At 35.3% G+C, this 21,189-nt stretch overlaps 2 protein-coding genes and 1 long non-coding RNA gene across 5 annotated transcripts; 1 reads left to right on the top strand and 2 right to left on the bottom strand.

The window, feature by feature from the left end:
- Positions 1-1,399: 1,399 nt before the first annotated feature.
- Positions 1,400-5,311, bottom strand: LOC117911198 (pentatricopeptide repeat-containing protein At4g33990-like). The gene is made up of 2 exons (XM_034825448.1): positions 5,077-5,311; positions 1,400-4,413 (listed from the first exon to the last, which is right to left on the bottom strand). The coding sequence occupies exons 1-2, from the start codon at positions 5,082-5,084 to the stop codon at positions 1,962-1,964; spliced, it is 2,460 nt and encodes an 819-aa protein (XP_034681339.1). The 5' UTR covers positions 5,085-5,311; the 3' UTR covers positions 1,400-1,961.
- Positions 5,312-10,525: 5,214 nt separating this feature from the next.
- Positions 10,526-12,306, top strand: LOC117911683. 3 transcript variants are annotated; one of them, XM_034826089.1, is made up of 3 exons: positions 10,526-10,685; positions 11,130-11,493; positions 11,591-12,306. In XM_034826089.1, the coding sequence occupies exons 2-3, from the start codon at positions 11,138-11,140 to the stop codon at positions 12,126-12,128; spliced, it is 894 nt and encodes a 297-aa protein (XP_034681980.1). In that variant the 5' UTR covers positions 10,526-10,685; positions 11,130-11,137; the 3' UTR covers positions 12,129-12,306. The 3 variants fall into 3 exon arrangements, with proteins under 3 accessions (XP_034681980.1, XP_034681979.1, XP_034681981.1); XM_034826088.1 differs by having other exon boundaries at positions 11,134-11,493; XM_034826090.1 differs by having other exon boundaries at positions 10,526-10,622; positions 11,134-11,493.
- A 2,761-nt stretch (positions 12,307-15,067) lies between these two features.
- Positions 15,068-20,815, bottom strand: LOC117911771. Its single transcript, XR_004650915.1, has 3 exons — positions 20,467-20,815; positions 15,708-15,848; positions 15,068-15,196 (listed from the first exon to the last, which is right to left on the bottom strand). It is a non-coding gene; the product is annotated as an uncharacterized LOC117911771 (long non-coding RNA).
- Between the last annotated feature and the right edge of the window lie 374 nt (positions 20,816-21,189).

Consider the following 21,189-nt stretch of genomic DNA (forward strand, 5'->3'; position numbering starts at 1 on the left):
TCCATGTTGATATGTTTTGAACCCCTTTTATGCTAGTCTCTAAAGTTCATTACAATGAAGCATCAAATGTCTAACACTAACTATTGTAACGAAGCATCAAACATCCAACATATACACAGGTTTATTGTAAAGTGTGAAGTTGTTAGAGGCAATGCTTTCCTTAGATTATTTGCCATCTCTATTACTAGGATAGCATTATCTTGTGTAGAGCCCTAATTTTGTTCCAATAGCATGATGTGGGTCCACTCTCACATTTTAATCTAAGTTTTAAGTTTAATTTTTTTTTATTTCCACTGCACTGTGATTCCCAATAAATGTAACGCATATAAATGCATGTCCTTTAATTTTAATTTTATTATTCTTAGTTTTAAATTCTTTTTTTTTTATTTTAAGTTTGTTAAAATATCTTCTGAAAAATGATCAAACTCAAATAAAGAAGGAGCCCACCCCTCAAAAACTTCTACCTTCCATTTTATTTTTTTAAGAAAATATATATATATATATATATTCTCTCTTCTCGTTAAACATTCTAATTCTTTTCCCAAGCTGTCACAAATTTAACAGCCACATAATATTTACAACTTAATAAACTTGAAATATGTTAATTATTAAAAAAAATCTATAAAGTATTTTATTTAATAAAAATAAAACAATGGGAAGGGCATAGTGGGGCTGCTTTTTTTGGTTTTGTTAGAACTTGATGATCAGAACTTCGTTTGATTTGACTCATGCGACATATATGATTAAGAAAAATTATGAGAGACCTGCTTTATTTATTTCTCTCCGATGTGTATATGTATATATGCACTCGTTTCTCTCCCCTCTTATACCAGTTTTTAACATAGTGGATTTTCTTCGTTGCCCATCCTCCTTTTTCTTAACAGGTTTTGTTAAAGTAATTCAAATGAAGTCAACTTGGGAGTTTTCCCCCTGCAACTCTGATGCAAACAAATCCAAATTGCTGGCCTCTTTATCATGATGATCATTTGTTTGATCTTGAAGTCTTAAAAGGATTCCATTTTAATCCATTGATGAATTCAACAAGTCCTACAAGTGCAACATCAGCATCATTGCTCTTCATTAACTCCTCCCCAATTTCTGCCTGACTAACCTCCGTATTTTTAAAGGGGGTTTCAATCTCCCCAAAGAGTGGGTGGGTGGTCAGTAACACCAAGGTAATTGGAAGCTAAGGTCTTAAAACGATGTAAGTACAATAAGACATGTAAATATGCATATCCATGCGACCAGGACGCTGCAGAGCAGGGTCAAGTCGATCCTTGTGGTCTGTGGTAAACACAATGATTCGCTGCTCTCCGCAACTTGACCATAACCCATCAGTGAAATTTAGTATGCCCGATAGTGTCAGCTAGATGAATAACAAAATTAACATTCGAAGTCCTGAGTGCTCCAATTTTCGTTCATTTGAAAAGTGTACATAACCCAATTAAAAACCATGGTTTTGTACAAATTCATGATTTATTTTACAAAATGATGATGGTGATGATGATCAGTTGAAGTACTAACCTAGAGCTTTGGTGGTTTCATATTGGTTCAAAGAGTCTTCACGATATCGAGTCTCCGCATTACAATCAATATCCTCTATCACTATCATGGATTCACTAGTAGTTGACACCAATATCTACCTGAGTTTGTTATCGGAGTGAATGGTATTGTGCTCCGATTCGTAGCTGTCAACCTTGAGATAATTGGCCATGGCTGCAATCAAGCTTGATTTCCCGGTGCCTGGATGTCAAACTTAATAATCCTTGAGAATGTGAAGCCAGTCATTAATCACTAAGCTAGCATTAACAGCGAACAAACCTCAACTTACTGTCATTATCTAAGGCCTGCATTAACGCTGAAGGCTGTGTAGCTATCAGGTGAGGTTTGAGCAATGTAGTAAGTGACAACAACTTCAATCCAAACAAGAGGTCTTCTCAATTGATTATCAAAAATCCATGTTACCAGTAGTCTCCGCAAGAACATATTCCATTCTTAAAGTGATGGAAGCGTTTTGAATCCCTCACTACAATCTCCCTCTCGGTAATCCTTGAAATGAATTTGGTTGCATTGTGGCAATCGCCACAAACCCGCAAGTTCTTGAAGATCCGAATAGGACTTTTAGGAGGGGTGCTAATGACTCCAAATGCAATAGCTAATCTCTCGCTATGACTAGTGAGGATATGCTCCTTTTCATCCTCCTCAACATCCTGCAACACAAAGCTATAGTCTGGAATATAACCAAGACTCTTCATTTTGGCAGTCAAAATTCGCAACTCCGCATATATCTCCTTACATTTAGGATGGGATTGGTTCCCGGTATAAAAGATATCAACCCTGCGGTTCACTTCAATTGAGCTCCACCCAGGAGTTTTTTTCAATCCCCTCTCTCTAGCCAGAGATCTCACTTTATCCACTCCCTCCCATTTCCCAACATTAGCATAAATATTTGACAACAGAACATAATATCCAACATTTTCTGAATCAACTTCAAATAAACGATCTGAAGCAAATTTGCCCAACTCAATATTTCCATGTATCCTACAAGCACCAAGAAGGGCACCCCAGATGGAAGCATCAGGGTGTAAAGGCATATCTTTTATAAAATCATATGCCATTTCCAGAAAACCAGCTCGACCCAGCAAGTCTACCATGCACCCATAGTGCTTCAAACTAGGTTTAATCCCGTACTCCTGCATCAGATGAAAGAACCATTTACCCTCATCAACTAAACCGGAATGGCTACAAGCTGACAATAATGATATAAATGTCACATGATCAGGCTTAACCCCCTTATCTTGCATTTCTCTAAATAGCTTTAGAGCTTTCTCACCATGTCCGTGGATTCCATGACAGGAAATTATGACATTCCAAGGGACAGAACTCTCCCGGGGCACTTGATAGAATAAGCACATTGCATCCACTAATCTACCACATTTTCCATACAAGTCAATGAGGCAGGTACCCACAAAAACATCCAAGTGGAGATTGGTCTTAATTAACTGCCCATGAATTCTCATCCCTTGTTGCAAGGCCCCAACATGGGCATAAGCTGCTAGAATGCTTACCCAAGTCCCTTGATTAAGTTTAATCTCCCTGCACTCCTCCATCATTCTATATACTTCAATTGCCTCACTTGCAAGACCATTCTGAGTATAACCTGAGATCAAAGTGTTCCATGAAACCACATCTTTAACTGGGATTAGTTTGAAAACTTTATGTGCAGAATCTATAACACCCAACTTTGCATACATGTCCATAACTGCATTTCCAATGACAACAGCTTCCACAAGCCAACCCCTTCTCATGATGAATCCATGAACAGACCTGCTATTTTTATAATCCCTAGACTGAGCAGCAATAGAAGCTAAACTCACTAGTGTTAATAAATCAGGCTCAAGTCCCTTTAGCTGCATCTTGACAAAGAACCCATGTGCAGTAACTGGATCATCATTCTGCTCATAGGCAGCAATTATTGAGTTCCACGACACCACATCCCTTAAAAACATTTGTTGAAAAACTTTCTGTGCATCCCCCAAGTTACCAAATTTAGCATACATGTTAATCAAGGCATTAGACACGAATAATTCAAACTCTAAACCATGCTTTATGACATACAAATGGACTAGTGTTGCGGTTGAAATATCCCCCAACTGTGCACAGACAGGAAGAATGCTTGCAACTGTAACTGAATCCATGTTTATTCCCTCCAATCTCATTTCATCCAAGACATCCAATGCCTCTGCAGCATTTCCATTTTGAATAAGCCCAGAAATCATTGCATTCCAAGAACCCATATCTCGAAATGGCATATCATCAAACAGGCTTCGGGCAATACCTACAAAACCAAACCGAGAATACATATGGATCAAGGAAGCAGCCACGAATACATCCCATTGAAAACCCAGTTTGAAAACCCAGCAGTGTATCTTCCTCCCATCGACTAGAGTTTGACAAGCTTTCAAAACTGGAGGAAAAGTGTAGAAATCAGCTCGAAACTTGGTCACCAATAACAGCTGATAGAAACAATCTATAGCTTCACAGAAATGGCCATTGCGAACATAAGCAGATATCATTGAGTTCCAGGTATAGACATCCTTCCGTTGGATCTGATCAAAGGTGCCATGGGACAAGGACACATCACCAAGGCTAGCATAAAGATTGACAAGACGAATTGAGATAAAATTGCTTTGGATTTTTCCCGACACCACAAGAAGGGCATGAAGGCGCTTTGCAAGGAGGGTTTTGGTGCATGAATCAAATAAACTATTGAAATCAATCTCTTCATTCTGGTTTTCAAGGCCATATGATGAGAAATGCGGAGAACTTGTGGCTGCTGAAAATAATTGGTAATGTCTTCTAAGCAGTGGCAGAAATTTTGAAATGTGCCTACCTTTGCAGGTTGGCGCCAATCTGGATATCAAAATGAAAGCTTGTATCAGCAACGAAGTGCAAAAGCCTGAACAATCTCACTCACTTTAACAAGCACTTGGGCACAAAATGCCAAAATCAGTAGTTATGCTTTAAAATGAATACATTCAAGGAAGAAAAACACAACATTAAGCTATCAAATTTTACACCCCAAATCGTTTCTGATCAAATGCAGGAAAACAAAATAAATTGAAGTTTTGAATATTGCTTTTTTCATTATTTGAAACCAGAGGATCCAAAAAACCACTCAACTAGTTTACTTTATTAGATGTATTTTTCATGTTTTGAAACAAAAACACAATGCAAAGTTCAAAGTTTTTACATTGCACCATATTATAAACAAGTCTCCATATTTTCTTTCATTTTCCAAGATTTTCTCTTCAACAGGTTTACACAATCAGAAAATTGTTCAAAAATTTAAAACCTTTCGGTTGGTTACTGAGAAGTCATTGGGAAAAAAAACAAAGCAGAAAATGTAAAACTGAATATTGCGTCCCGAATGACGAGAGTTGTAATATCAAAATTTCGGAATTCTTTTTTTTCCTACATTTTCTCGGCAACCAAACAGAGCAACAGAAGTAATCCTAGCAGAGAATCAAGTAGATTCATTACGAAATTGAAGAGCAGTAGAAACAGAAACCGTACCTGAACATACATGTAGTTCCTCTGCAATAATGAAAGATCCACCGAAAGGGAAATTCAGAATCAGTTGAAGAGAGGTTTTGGTTTAGGGTTTAAGAGATTTGGAAACGGATATGGTCATCGGGTCGCCCGACCCATTCCGCCTTGTTCCGCCCCCGAAGTGGGTGGTCCGAATGAGGCCCACTTTGTAGCCCTTGTCCAATAGCCCAACGTAGTTCACTCAAAACAACCTTTACTTTTTTTGTCTCTCCTAGTTTGTCAAACTATTTAGGAGATGCTACTACACGGATGGAAATAAATATTTTGATTTTATTTCTATTTTTTAGTGAATATATATTTTTTATTTAAAATAAATAAAATTTTGGGTAAATCATGTAACCATACACCAATTATAAAAAATATGAGATTTTAGAACTTTACCTTTTTCTTTTTAATTTTAGTGTAAAATGGTGAAAAATATTGTCTATTTATGCACTCCAATAGTGCTTTTAAATTTATTTCACAATTACCCTCAAAAGTAAAGGACAAAGTACACACCAATTTAATATCACCCGAGTACATGTGTCATTTATTTTTATTATTTTTCACACATTAATATATTTCTAGGAATGGCAACGGCCCCGTCCCGAACCCGCCCCGTTTAGCAAAACCAATTCCCATCCCTGTCCCGTTTAATGCGGGCGGGGAAATTCCCATACCCTCCCCGCCCGCCCCGTTTAGCTTTTTTTTTTTTTTTTTTTTTTTTTAAAAAAATATTACTTTAAAATTTTTTTAATTATATTAAAATAAATATATTTTATAAATAATAAATTATTATATTTTTTATAACTTATTTTATTAAAAATTATTATTATATATATATTAAAAACAGTAAAATTAGATTTAAATTAAATTAATTTTAAAATTAAATTAAATTAAAATTTAAAATTAATTTTATATGTAAATGAGGCGGGATGGGGCAATACTCGAACCCATCCCGAACCCGCCCCGGGTTTTAAAAAAAATCTCATACCCGTCCCAAACCCGTTTAATAAATTTTAACCCCGTCCCATTAGGGACGGGGTGGGGCGGGTACCAGAAAAAACCTGCTCCGTTGCCATCCCTGTATATCTCCCTTACCATTTGCCACGTTTCCCTTTTTTTCTTTTTCATTTTTTTTCCTTTCATGCTACCATAATCCATTGTCACCTATTATAGTTTTTATTATTATTTTTCTTTTTTTCCTTTATATTCCTTTTAATATGCTCGTGCATTTTCTCATAAAACTTCTTTAATTTTAATTTTTTTTACTCTCTAATTTCTCCATATTTATTGATTTTAATTTTTTTTTGGCATATTAAACTTAAAATGATAATATATAATGAATAGTTAATATAAAAAATTAAATAAAAACAAAATATATAATGGAAAAAATGAAAATATTATCCCACAAATAATATATTCTATGATTTTAAATATTAATTATAATAATACATTTTATAAATTAAGGTTTAAATTTAAAAATTCTATTTTATTATTTAGAAGTTTATGATATAAGAATTTTTTATATTAATACTAAACAAAAGATTTATTTATTTTGTAAATTATATTACATGTAAAAGTCAAAATATCTTTATAATACTATTTTATTATTTACATTATTTTTCTTTTAATTTTGATTTTAAATTTATCATATCAAAATCACAATAAGTGATGGTGTTTTTATCATTTTTCTTATGATTTTAACTTGATTGGATCTAACTTTTTTTTTTTGTTAAAATCTTTAATTTTTAATTAAAATAAAATATATATAAGAAAATATATTTTTCATAAAAAAAATGTATGTAACATTTTATATTAATTTCATAAAAAATAGGTACATCCTTAAAAGAAATAGGTAAATTCATGCTTAGGGAATCAGAAACACTATCATACTTATCATGGTGTATATGTTCATTTAGGACCCTCAATAAGAAATTAGAGGTCCTCGCCCACCCCAAAAGGAACTTTGGAACCCTAAGTATATCCATTCTTAGAGGAACCAAGACCCTTATCTCAATTCTCATGGTTCATATATTCATTTGGGGACCCTAAAAAAGGAATTGGAGGTTGAGGTTGTTTCCCATCCTAGAATGGACATTGGAACCCAAGGTACATCTTAAAGACAATTTGATACATCATTTACTAAATTTGGTATATATTTCATAAAATTTGGCACACCCTTGAAACAATTTGGTACATCTAATACATGAGCTACCAGGACCTTTATATTATTACTTATGGTTTGTTTATTTCTTTAGGGATATTTAGGAAGTAATTAGAGGTCGTTCCCTACTCCGAAACGAACTTTAGAACCATAGGTATATCCTTAAGGAAATTTGGTACATCGTTAAAAAATTTTGGTACATCAAATCCTCAGGCTATCAGGACCCCTATCTATCTTCTCATGGTCCATATTATCCTTTGAGGACCTTCGGGTAGTGATTGAAGGTCATTTTCCACCTCGAAACAAACTTAGGCATTCTTGGCACATCCTTTACAAAATTTGATACATCATTAACAAAATTTGGTACATCCTTCATAAAATTTGGTATATCATTCAACAAATTTGGTACATCCTTAAAAATATTTGGTACATATAATCCTTGAACTATCAAAACCTCTATCTTATTACCCATGATCCATTTATTCCTTTAGGGATCTTTGGGAAGTAATTGGAGATCGTTTCGTACTCCGAAATGGACTTTGGAACCCTAGGTACATCATTGAAAAAATTTTATACATCCAATCCTTAAGCTAACGGGACACTTATCTCCATTTCCATAGTCCATTTCTTCATTTGGAGACCCTTGGAAAGTTATTGAAGGTCGTTCCTCACCTCATAACGGACTTTGGCAACATTGGTACATTTTTTACAAAATTTGGAACATTGCTCACAAAATTTGGAACATCGTTCACAAAATTTGGTACATTATGAAGGATGTACCAAATTTTGTGAAGGATATACCAAGGGTTCCAAAGTGAGTTCCAAGGTGGGGATCAACCCCCAATCACTTCCTTATGGATTCCAAAATGAAATCATGTACCATCCATGTTTAGATGAGGGACCCAGAAACAATAGGATCAGATGTACCAAATTTAATGAAGGATGTACCAAATTTAATGAAGGATGTACCAAATTTTGTGAAGGATGTATCAAGGGTTCCAAAGTGCGTTTCAAGGTAGGGATTGACCCCCAATCACTTCCTTATGGGTTCCAAAATGAAATCATGGACCATCCATGTTCAGATGGGGGTCCCGAAAACAATAGGATCGGATGTACCAAATTTAATGAAGGATGTACCAAATTTTGTGAAGGATGTACCAAGGGTTCCAAAGTGAGTTCCACGGTAGGGATCGACCCCCAATCACTTTTTTATGGGTTCCAAAATGAAATCGTGGACTATCCATGTTCAGATGGGGGACCCGGAAACAATAGGATCGGATGTACCAAATTTAATGAAGGATGTACCAAATTTTGTGAAGGATGTACCAAGGGTTCCAAACTACGTTTCGAGGTGGGAATCGGCCCCCAATCACTTCCTTATGGATTTCTAAATAAAATCATGGACCATCCATGTTCAGATGGGGGTCCTGGAAGTAATAGGATCGGATGTACCAAATTTAATGAAAGATGTACCAAATTTTGTGAATAATGTACCAAATTTTGTGAAAGATGTACTAAGGGTTCCAAAGTGCGTTCCGAGGTGGGGATTGACCCCCAATAACTTCCTTATGGGTTGCTAAATGAAATCATGGATCATTCATGTTCAGATGGGGGTCTTATAAACAATAGGATCGAATGTACCAAATTTAATGAAGGATGTACCAAATTTTGTGAATCATCTACCAAGGGTTCCAAAGTGCGTTGCGAGGTGGGGATCAACCCCCAATCACTTCCTTATGGGTTCCAAAATGAAATCATAGACCATCCATGTTCATATGGGGGTCCCGAAAGCAATAGGATTAGATGTACCAAATTTAATGAAGGATGTACCAAATTTTGTGAAGGATGTACCAAGCATTCCAAAGTGCGTTCTGAGGTGGGGATCGACCCCCAATCACTTCCTTATGGGTTCAAAAATGAAATCATGGACCATCCATGTTTAGATGAGGGACCCAAAAGTAATAAGATCGGATGTACCAAGTTTGATGAAGGATGTATCAAAATTTGTGAAGGATGTACCAAGGGTTTCAAACTACGTTCTGAGGTGGGGATCGACCCCCAATCACTTCCTTATAGGTTTCAAAATGAAATCATGGACAATCTATGTTCAGATGGAGGATCCGGAAGCAATAGGATCAGATGTACCAAATTTAATGAAGGATGTATCAAATTTTGTGAAGGAGATACCAAACATTCCAAAGTGCATTCCGAGGTAGGGATCGACCTTCAATCACTTCCTTATGGGTTCTAAAATGAAATCATGGACCATCCATGTTCAAATGGGGGACTCGAAAGTAATAGGATCGGATGTACCAAATTTAATAAAGGATTTACCAAATTTTGTTAAGGATGTACCAAATTTTGTGAAGAATGTACCAAGAGTTGTTCTGGGGTGGGGATCAACCCCTAATCACTTCTTTATGGGTTCCAAAATAGAATCATGAACCATCTATGTTTAGATGGGGGACCTAGAAGCAATAGGATCAGATGTACCAAATTTAATGAAGGATGTATCAAATTTTGTGAAGGATGTACCAAAGGTTCCAAACCGCGCTCCGAGATGGGAATCGACCCTCAATCACTTCCTTATGGATTTCTAAATGAAATCATGGATCATCCATGTTCAGATGGGGGTCCCGGAAGCAATAGGATCGGATGTACCAAATTTTGTAAAGGATGTATACCAAATCCTTGAGGTGAGGAAAAAGTAAAGTTCCAAAATCTCATATTTTTTGTAGTTAGTGTGGTTATATGATTTTCCCTACATTTTTAGAGTTTTTATTTTTGTTACTAAATAGTAAAATTAAAAAAAATAGTTTTATTATAAAATGAAGAAACATAGGAGTTGATGAATGAAATTTAAGGGTAAAATAGTAATTTTAAATTATTTTATATTTTGTCATGAGATGAATGGATCATAATACCATCTATTTGTGATGAATTGAATTCGCGATTTGATTTTTGAAACTAAATTCTCACTTAGGTAATAAATGTTTTTCTTTATATTACAACTACTTTTCTTTACATTTTAGTATTGTTTGTTTACTTATTAAACTATTTATTGACGTTTTATTATATTATATTATCATTTTTTTTTCATATATATTATATATTTATATTATCAAAAGTGAAAATAAAAATTAAATAAAATGAATATTCGGATTCCTCAAAAAACTTTTTTTTTTTTTTTATTTAAAAAAACCTAGAATATTAATTAAAAAAAAAACACCTCTAACGGGATGACCCAAACAAGACCCAAGACGGGGGACCGAGCTTCTCTCGTTTACGAGCCCTCACATCCCGGGCTGCCTGGCAACCGTCAACATCAGATACTCAATCGACGCCGTACTAAACTTCTTCTCCGGTTTGTGCTCCCTTTAGAACTCGTGTCGACGGTAGAATCCTGCAAACCCCATCTTGCATCACGGTGAGAGTGGTTTTGTTGGTGTTTCAGGATGATTTTGGGTGTTTCCAGTTTCTATTATTGCATGTGTTGTATGTGTTATTGGTGTCTGGGATTTTGTCTATTCGAAGTTCAAAGGAAAAGGCCTTTTCTTTTCTGTTTTGGAATTGATCTTGGTCTGGAGATTGTATGTGATAATTAGTCTGAAAGTTGATGTTTTTAGTTAAAAAGGAAGAAAAATTTCAAAATCCCCGCATCCCACTTTCTGTTTGTATTTAGGAAAAACTTATTGCTCAGGGGCAATACAAAATCAACCAGTTCATTTATAGTAATTGTATGAGCAAAAGGCATTGGTTGTACAAGTTGTGTACAAGGGTTAAATTCCCTTTCTGTCTGAAGCCAATGTCTCCATATTGGTGGATGAGGATTGATTTTGACATGTTCTTGCTTATGACTTCTAATATGCAGTTAGGTGAATGGAAGGTAGGAGCCAAATTTATTGCTACCTTTATGAAGGGGGTGAACTTGAATACAAGGTTGGTAGGCAAGTAAACTACAAAGGTGGGCGAGTCAAAGGAATCCACATTTACCATGGAATGTCATTTGATGAATTCCTTGATAGGGCATGTGAGAAGTTCAAAATTAACAGAGAAGGGAAAAAATTTTACTACATTGTGAAATATGATCCCAATATCCTTCTAGATTTGGATGATGATGAAGATGTGAAAGATATGGTCTTGCATAACAATGAATTTACATGTGTATACATAGTGCATTCAGCTAGAGAAGAAGGGGTTCAAAGAGAGATAGTAGATGGAGAGAATGCAAAATGGTAATGCATTTTTAGACCCAAATACATCAAACATATTGCTTGTCCAATAAAGTAGTTATGCTAACTATAAATGCATTTCTATTGGTTTAATATGCAGTTGTATTGGTGGAGATGCTGTTAGTTCCTCTGCATCGTGTGAAGTATTTTGCAATACAAAGCAACCAAGAGGTTTTGCATCTAGATGTATGGAATGGGAAGTGAAGCCTACATTTAAGGTTTTCAACACGCAGGCATTTTTCGAAGTTGACATCAAAGAGGAGTCTTGTAATTGCAAGGTGTGGCAAATGTCTGGATTGCCATGTGATCATGTCCGTGCAGTTGCTCGCAAGATGATGCAAGGGGCATATGAGTATGTTGAGCCATATTACAAGTTGTCCACTCGGGAATTGATCTATCCAGGCTCATTTCATTCCTTACCCATGCACAACATGCCTAAACTTGATATTGATGGTATTGTACGTGATGATGAAGATGATTCATATCCTCCTTTGGAACCCCGTAAGGTAAAATGTCCACTTGGAAGACCTCAACAACGACATACTGAGTCTAAATTCAGGCAAAAGAGATCTATTCATTGTTCTCGGTGTAATGGGATAGGCCACAATAGGGCTACATGCACTAATCCTTTGGCTTAAACAACACCCTTTAGTTAGAAATGGAGTAATGCATGTTTCCCACATGAACGTGTAAATTTGGTCGTCTTTTTTGAAGTTGTGGAACTTAGAAACTGTCTACCATTTTTTGTAAGCAAACAAGATGTTGGATGGTATGATGTTTTAATTATGGATAACCTTTGTTATGGTTTTGTGATGAGATAATGAAACATATGGTGTTTTTTTCTCTGTGGGGGTGATAAATTCTCCTTGATTTCAACCCTTCTATGAGAAGGCCTTTGCATGGGTGGTGGCCAATTAGAATGCTAATATCAATGGCTTGCTTTATGCAAGGGAGGGCTGATTAGGAAGTATGAATCAATTGCTCATATTCATGCATGGCAATCAATAAACTGTATTATTTGTAAAGCAGCATGGGAGCTTTTCCAGGTTGACGAGATCCATGCATAACCAGCTTCTGGGCCAGACAATACCTAAGAGGGCCGGGCCTTGTCCTTTGTATCTTCCATTTGATTTCACAGAGTCAAATCTTCTAATTTGGAACCGACTTCTTGTTCCCCATCAGCAGATCATTTTATCAGGATTCAGGTTCGTTTACAGAATGGAAAATTTTCAGTCTAATTGGTATACTGTGTCCATTGACAATCTGTAATTAATAGTTCCATTCACTGATCTTTTCGAAAACCAAGTTGTATTTTATATTAAATGTCTGAATTTTAATAGCATTAACATGCAGATCTAGTATTAAAGTAAGAGTGTGTTTGACATAAATCGTAGGAAACGTTTCTAATCTTTTTAACATCTGAATGATAAAAATTTTCAAGTGTTCAAAGTTTAGGAACGTTTTCTAGAATTGTTGTCAGTCGAACTCTAGTTTACAACAATCGAACTCTAGTTTGGTACAGATTAAAAAGATTTAGCTATTTTATTGCCTATTTAATTAGGATTTGAATTTACAACCCAAATAATTTATCATTTGGTTAGAATGACCCTCCTTGGTTGACATGACTTTCTCTTGGGTCAAAAATGCATAATGGGGTGGCAAACAACTTCCTTTATGTATTTGTTGGACAATTTGAAAGGAAAGGAATAAAAAAGCATATGAATACAAGGAACATTCTAACCAAATGATAAATTATTATTTTATTTTTAATTTTTGGTCTTGGACTAAAATGTTTATAGATGATGATTTTTTGCCTTTAATTGACTTCATTGACTAGTCGAGTTCTCACTACTTGAGTAGTTTTTGAAGCTTTCATCGAACTATTGATTACCGAAAAATCCGTATTTATATCAATTCCGGCCACCTTAGGCTTCTATCTTATATCAATTGAGGCAAGAATGTTATATAACATAAATACTTCATAATAAATATAAATAAAATATTATCCAATTTATTTCATCATCATTTTTTTTTTTTTATCAAAATCATATAGAGAAATTAATCATAAACTTTGATTTTTTTTGTTAACTCTTTAATTAGAAATTAGTCCTTATAAATGAAATAAATAGGGTTTATTTGAGAATCTAATTCTAATTGTCCACTTTAGACTTCTATCTAATATCAATTATGGCATGATTCTTATAAACATGACAAGAATACTATATAACATAAATAGTTCATAATAAATAAAAATAATTTTACCTAATTTATTGTATCATCATTTTTTTTTATTGAAATCATTTAAATAAATTGATTATAATTTTTAGTTTTTATTAATCCTTTAATAAAAGTATTGTTCTTATAAATCAATTAAGTAAAATTTATTTGAAATTCTAATTTCATTATACTAAAACATAAATTCAATCCTTGTCATGAGATGGTAATATTCGCATCCATTGTGGGTCCAATAATTGCTTTTGTAAGAGTATCATCATCTATGTCCAATTGATGTAAAAAATCCTTAACTTCATAGCATACATCAAGTATCTTTAGCAAGTTTGGTTCTCCATTAGATAACAAGAATAATACCCTACCCAAAAGATAAAGGATTTGACATATCTATTAAATCCATATACCAACATATGATAACACGAAATTTAATTTGAATGAGTAACAAATTCACATTGGACTTCGTACACCCCACAACCAACTCGTACATGATCTTGCAAATATGTATTAGAAATTACACATGTGTTACCTTTGAGCGATCTCCTACATATAAATTTTTTCCAATAAAATTAGCCTTTTAAGATGACAACTTAAATATGATTAGCGGAACGAGAAAAATGAAAAAAAAAGAAGAAAAAAGAAAGACCTAAAACAAAAAACATTTATTAATTCTCTGAAGAAAAGTCTAGCATTCCAATTAATTCTTTTTAATAAAAGTGTTGTTTGGAAGAAAATCAGAAAATATGAGAAATTCCCCTCAAACCAATTGATGTGGTCATTTGTTGACCAGAAAGAGAAAAACTAGATGGGCAAGAATTTAAGCAATTTTTAAGATTATGACTGTCCGGTGTTCTTAGTAGTTCTTGCTTATGAGTCTATAGGGCTTTCTTGAATCTTATTTAAAATTTAGAAAGACTTCTTAGCCGGAAATTACTTAATTCAAGAAATTTCTATTTCAGTTCTATTTTCTTTAGGTTTTTGCTTTTTATGAGTATCTGCTTCAAGTTCAATTATAAGTGTTTTCTAGGGTTCCAAAACTCTATGAGGGAAATTACAACAAGCATTTTCCCTAAATTGCAGGCCCAAGCATTTAACCAGCAAACCAAACAACATTCTTCTACTTCACTAGCCTTTAAAAACATAAACTTTCCTAAATCTTGGCCAATTGGGTGAATGGAGAGCGTAGAAACCATTATTCTGAGTTCAAGTATTTTATCATGCGTCACCCACCAACATTATGTTCTATAACACTCATCATTAATACAGATACCATGCATGGATTTTTCTTCTCTTTTCTTCTCTTTTTATCTTTCTAAGTTTATTTGATTAGCAGGAAACTTTTGTTATAAATTTGTATGGGATGAGGCTACCATTTTTGTCACATGGAGACACCATGTAATAACATTATTGGCAATCCGTAGGTGAGATGTGTCTGCATTCCTGTTTTCGAACTCATAGCCAGTACGATTGTCCACACCTGATAGGCAGAGTCCATGCATTAATACAGGCCTAAAATAATGGTTACGTCTTCATTTGACTGTAGGTATCCATCCTGGTACTGCATGCAACACCATTGTTTTGATGGAATTCTCATGGTATCTTTACAGATTATGTATGGTAACATGCATGTGAAGTTATGCACAGACAAACAAGTGTGTTTGAGTTTGGATGCTCATTTTGATTTTGCCTCAGGTTAATTATGAGAATCTTATGCATGGTCTGATGAAGGGGAACATCCGACTGAACAGGAAAGTGCTGTGAGAGCTGTCCATGCATGAGCCATCCTTGTGCAAATGTAAAAACAGTATCTTAATGAAAGAGATTTTTCAGAATGGTTAAATGCTAGTTTACAGAATTATGGTTGCAAAACAATCTGCACATTCTGCAACTGCTTGATAATGAGTATTTGGATCAGGTGTCTAAAAATCTAGCCTAAGTTGTTAATGTAAACTACAGCATATGGTGTTTCAAGGGGAAAACAACATTACCACTGTCCTGTGTTAAAGATAAGAATATCATGGAAGCTTGGAGCCTCAGCCCATGTACCATCTGGGATATCGACATCAACTCGAAAACCGTCTTTATATCCAAGAGATTCTAATGTGCCACCATTAGCATCAGCAGACCACCTACATGAGATGGGAGTGAAGCAAGCCTCTGTTACATGCAACTAAAGGATAGCAGGAAAAGTGGGGGGAAATGTAGCAAGACACCAAATCAACAAATCCAAAACAAATGTTCAAAATTAATCCAACTAGACACCACATGTAAAATTTTAGGGAATCTCATTTGCATGATATCCTAGAGGGAAAGAGGGAAACAGCATCAGCAGTGATTACATGATCTACAGCATTAACCCAGTCTGATGAAAAAGTTGTTCATAGAACAAGCCAGCTGACATCATGCACACATCCATGATGATTCACCAGCATATGATAATCATGAAGCTTAAAGCAAAGGACTCATCATCTTCTAAAATCATCAATGATAACTACTTGACATCCCAATGTTTTCACATTTGAAATGAACCCCAAGTATTTTCTACCAGCAGTCAGATCTCCATTAATACAATGTAGAAAATAACATGCCCTCTAGAATAAATCAAGCTTTTCTCCATCCATTGCAAAATTTTCTGATTCTTAATTGTTTGGGGTTGAACCAAATGCAAAGAACTGTAATCACTATCACTTCCAAACTCATAGACCACAGACTTGGGAAATGTTTTTGCCCAGGCTGGCCAGGATTCCACAAGGGTTTGATGCATAGGGGAAATCCTAGCATATCATGTAATTATTTTAGTGCAATTGATCTACTAACTATATAGTGCATCCTGATGTTTTTTGCTCTTTAGAGCATGTTTTAAGAGAAACCAAGAACCCATGCATTCTGAATTATACAGTGACTCGTTATGCATAATTATCTCTTAAACAAACTTCAACCAATGACTCACCTTCATCACATTTAGGAAATCATGTTTTGAACCGATACTTCATCCACCATCAGAGATCACCAATTGATGGGTCTCATTCAATATATCAATTGTACAACAGTACAAGTTCTAAATATCTTATTTAAATTTTTATTCAAAACCATATAAAAGGCTTTCCACTGTCACAAATTTAGTTGAATTTGATTAAAATTATATAAAAAATCAAGCCAATTTTTGTGCATTTTTATTTATTTATTATTTTTTGAATCACTATAGGTATCCCCTCCCCCCCCCCCCCCCCCCCCAGCACTATCCCATTAGGGTTTGGGCAACAGGACTAACCCTTGTAGATCACATCATGTTTTTTGTCCACTTAATCTACTAATTATACAGCAGGTCCTGATTTATTCCAAAGTGGCATGTTTTAGAGGAACACAAACCTGTGCATTTAAAACCATATCTAAGTCAATGTAATTTGAAACTTAATACACAACCAATCATTCACCAAAAAAAAGGATTCATCTGGTAAGTGAGATGAGCTATATTACCTAGATGGGCACCCTTCCAATACCACAATATTTATACTTGATGATAGACTAAGGGTTGAATGAATCAGATTCTTATGGCATTCCAAGTTCTTCAAATCTCAGATAGTTAGCCTCTTTCTACAACATTCTAGCATGACTTAATTTAAAAAATAACAATACTGCACAATTCAAAATTCTCTATATCGAGTAGAAAATGCTCTCAGAAGGATTTTATTTGGACCTACCCACCCTACAAGACTAAAACATTGGAGATTTCCCTTTTAATCCATCATTGATAATTCAACCGCCTGTCCAGTAGAGATATGAGACTAGTAAATTAAGTTTCTAGTTCTTTGTGAAAGGGAAATGATTACTCAACACATTAAACACCAGGAATGCACATAGCACTGATACTGGAAATGTATCACTTGCTAATCATATATTGAGGACTTCTGATATAAATCACAGGCTCGCAACTGTTATATTGTTTTGACATATTTTCAATGGAAATACAGGGGTATTGATATTATCACGCTGATCTATTGACTAAGACAGGTTAACAACATGAAAAGAGAAAGAAAAAGTGATTTAACATGTGTGTATGAGAGAGAGAGAGAGAGAGAGAGAGAGAGAGGGGTCAATCAAAGCCCACCCTTTTAGGATATAGGTTTGAACAAAGCAAAACAATCAAAATAATGTTCAGCGGTTGCTTCATTGAGAACCATGGTCAAATAGAAACAGGCCAGTTAAATAGTAAACATGGAACATCATGTTTTCCATTTTCTAAGTGTTATCGTGAAAGGAATCCACCAAGACAGAAATGGGAACTTTACTAATGATCCAAAGAGAATCATGTAAAATCAGGACTTTTTTTTATATATAGGTAATTAGAGGTTGTATTAGAAGCGCCTAGAAATGGTGAAAACAGTACACACAAAGTATACAATTAGAACGCCAAAAGAACTAGACAAAGAAGACAAAAAACCTTTCCCCTATCTAGACATATAGCCATTCTATAAAGTCAATCATAGACAAAGTATGATCCTCTATAAACACCCTAGCCCAATTTACAAGAGTATACAAAAAAGAATGTTTTAAAGCTTGGTTGAACCGTTCGATATCATTGAATGCTCTTTCATTTCTTTCCTTCCATAAGGTCCACATTAAGTATAAAGGGGCAGCCCTCTAAGCCTTCTCCCTCCTCTTACCCACAAAGGCACCATGCCAAGTAAATTCCTTTTAACTGAAGAATGCAAAAACCCACTGCACACCAAAAAGGAAGAAAATAAAACTGCAAAACATTGTAGTCTTTTTACAAAACAAGATTAAATGATCACTAGTTTCCGCTTTCTCTTTACACATGTAGCACCTATTTGGCATATTCCATCCCATTTTTTGTTAGCTAGTCGATGGTCGAAATTCTCTTCCAAGACACTTCCCAAGCAAAAAAAACCCACCCTTATAGGAGCCCAAGACCTCCAAATAAGACCCCAAAGAAAAAGGTCACTATAGGCCCTCGTGAGGGAGTGGTAGAGGAATCTAATAGAGAAAATGTCATCCCTACTTTCTTCCCAACTCAAAGCATCCTCCACTTCTCTTCTCACTATCAAAGGATGCAATTTTCAAAACAAGCTCTCCACCTCTTCCAATTCCCAATCATTAAAATGCCTTGAGAAGTGAGGATTCCAACAACCCGACTCCCCACTCCCCTCCCAAGCATTTGACACCCACTCATCTTTGTTAACCGCCAACCGGTATAGGTTAGGGAATGCTTCTTTCAATGTTTGGTCTTTACACCACAAGTCCTTCCAAAACTTGACCTTTCTCCCATTCCCAACAATAAAGCGAGATCTGTAACGAATACCCTCCCATTATTTTCTAATAGCTTTCCACACCCCCACACCATAGCCTCCCCTTGCTACTCTCGAACACCACCCTCCTTCCTCTAACCCAAATTTGTTGATAATGATGTAAAATCAAGACTTTCTAACATTATTACTAATCATCGCATGTTACTTCGGTACTATGATCTCCCACATTATTTGGGAGGGACAAGTTCCTGTGTAAGGGACAACCACTCTAAAATGAGTAGTCATATTTTAAAGACATGAGGGTTAAGGGAACCAAAATGGATAAACCACAGTCACTTGCCCCTGTTTTTATACCCCTTGTCCCCACTCCCTTACCTCCAGTTTTCATTTCCCCCAGATAGCATTTATTTTGGTAACTTCAACAATCTTATGCTTAGATGGATCATACAAGGACCACAACCACCACACACACACACACACACACGCACATTTTCACCTATCCAAATTCTTAGTTAGTTCTATAGCACAGACATGTGCAGCTGGACGCCACTTTCTCACTTCACTTTATACTCGCTTAAGAGTGCAGAACAGAGAAACAAACATATTCCTATTTAGGGAATCACCAACAAAGCCTGCACTGTTGACAATTCACAATGTCCATAAAAAGCATGACATATCCAAGTAAATAAAATTAAAATAAACCAAATAAAATTAATAAAAATCAAGAAACACATAAACCATAAGATCCTACGGACAAGAGCAATGGAGAAAGCTATTGGGACATGCCTGAAAAAACCATCTGAACATACCTTTCATTTGAATTAGTATCCATAAAGTGCAGCCTCATTTCTAATATGAAGTTTTTCTACAATGTATTTTATGTCTTAGGCTGTCGGAAATCATACAAATGACATTCCTAAATTTTGTTCGAACCTGATAAAGGCAAATCAATGGAAAACAAACCCTTTTTCCAATTGGCTCCAATTGGACATGACCCTAGCTTGTAAACAAATATTTTACAAACAAGCAGTATTCGATTTCTCAATTCCCTCCACATGTTTGGAGGCCAAGAAACTACAGGAAACTAGAAGGAACAATAATTTAAAGTCTAATAAGTTTCATCCTGCAACCCCACAGAAAGGAGAAATGGCTGTCTACCCAGTTCAATAGAAAACAATATCTAACTTACTTTTAAGTGAGTCACTAGGCCAAAACAATGCAAAGCACAAACATTCAAAATTACAGGCGCTGTGGCATTTTTGAAGACAAAAGAATGAACAAATTCATTTTTATTGTTTTCAAGCAATATAAAATGTTTTCAAAAACAGTTCTTGAAATCGTATCAGCAACTTTTCGGTTCTGTTTTGAATTTAAAAAAAAAAAAAATCCCATTTATGCCACCAAACTGGCCTATAATTTCCTCTTTATTTTCCAAGAAATCAAAAGAGAGGCAATTTACTTTTCAAGTGAAAGAGAGTACCATCGTTGGTGTTCCTGAACCGCTCCAAAAACCGAACCGGATCAAACCGAGGAAGACCACAGCCTTTGGGCTTCCAACGCCACTTGATAATATCCAAACCATTGGATTTATTACTGGCATTGCAATTCCATCCCTTGAAAATCTCCTTATGATCATACGGCGCAGATCTCACACCGGGATCATAGATCCACATCCCATCTGAATAATCGCACGCTCAACCAAGATCGGAGTTCCAGAGGAATCACTACGTTTGAATGGGAGGTTTTGGTGGTTATGAGGAGAAACATAGGATTTGAAGAGAGAGGCGAGGCAGAGGAGAGAGATGAAGAGCAGAGGAGGAGTGAGAAGCGTTCTTCTTCGCTGATGGAGAGGATTGAACATCAAGATCGGACTCTATATTTAATTATTAAATAGACGAACCATAAGAATCATGTCTTAATCATTGTAACAACTAAAGCATTAAAGGGGATATGAAGATGCCATTAAAGGCACCATGTAACGAACGTTATCATTAACCACTCAACAGGAAGTGACAATAAAAAGAGAATCTCACCATGAACAAAATACACCCATAAAGGCTGTATACTAATCTTAAATTGCATCAACATTTATTGGTTGGCACACTCCAAACAATCTGAAGGTAATGCATATGGTGTATTTCACATCAACCCAAGTTACTGAATAGTACTACTCAACTACCAAAGAACAAGGAGAAACACCTAG

This window comes from Vitis riparia, chromosome 3, assembly GCF_004353265.1.
Source record: "Vitis riparia cultivar Riparia Gloire de Montpellier isolate 1030 chromosome 3, EGFV_Vit.rip_1.0, whole genome shotgun sequence".
NCBI classification, from domain to species: Eukaryota; Viridiplantae; Streptophyta; class Magnoliopsida; order Vitales; family Vitaceae; genus Vitis; species Vitis riparia.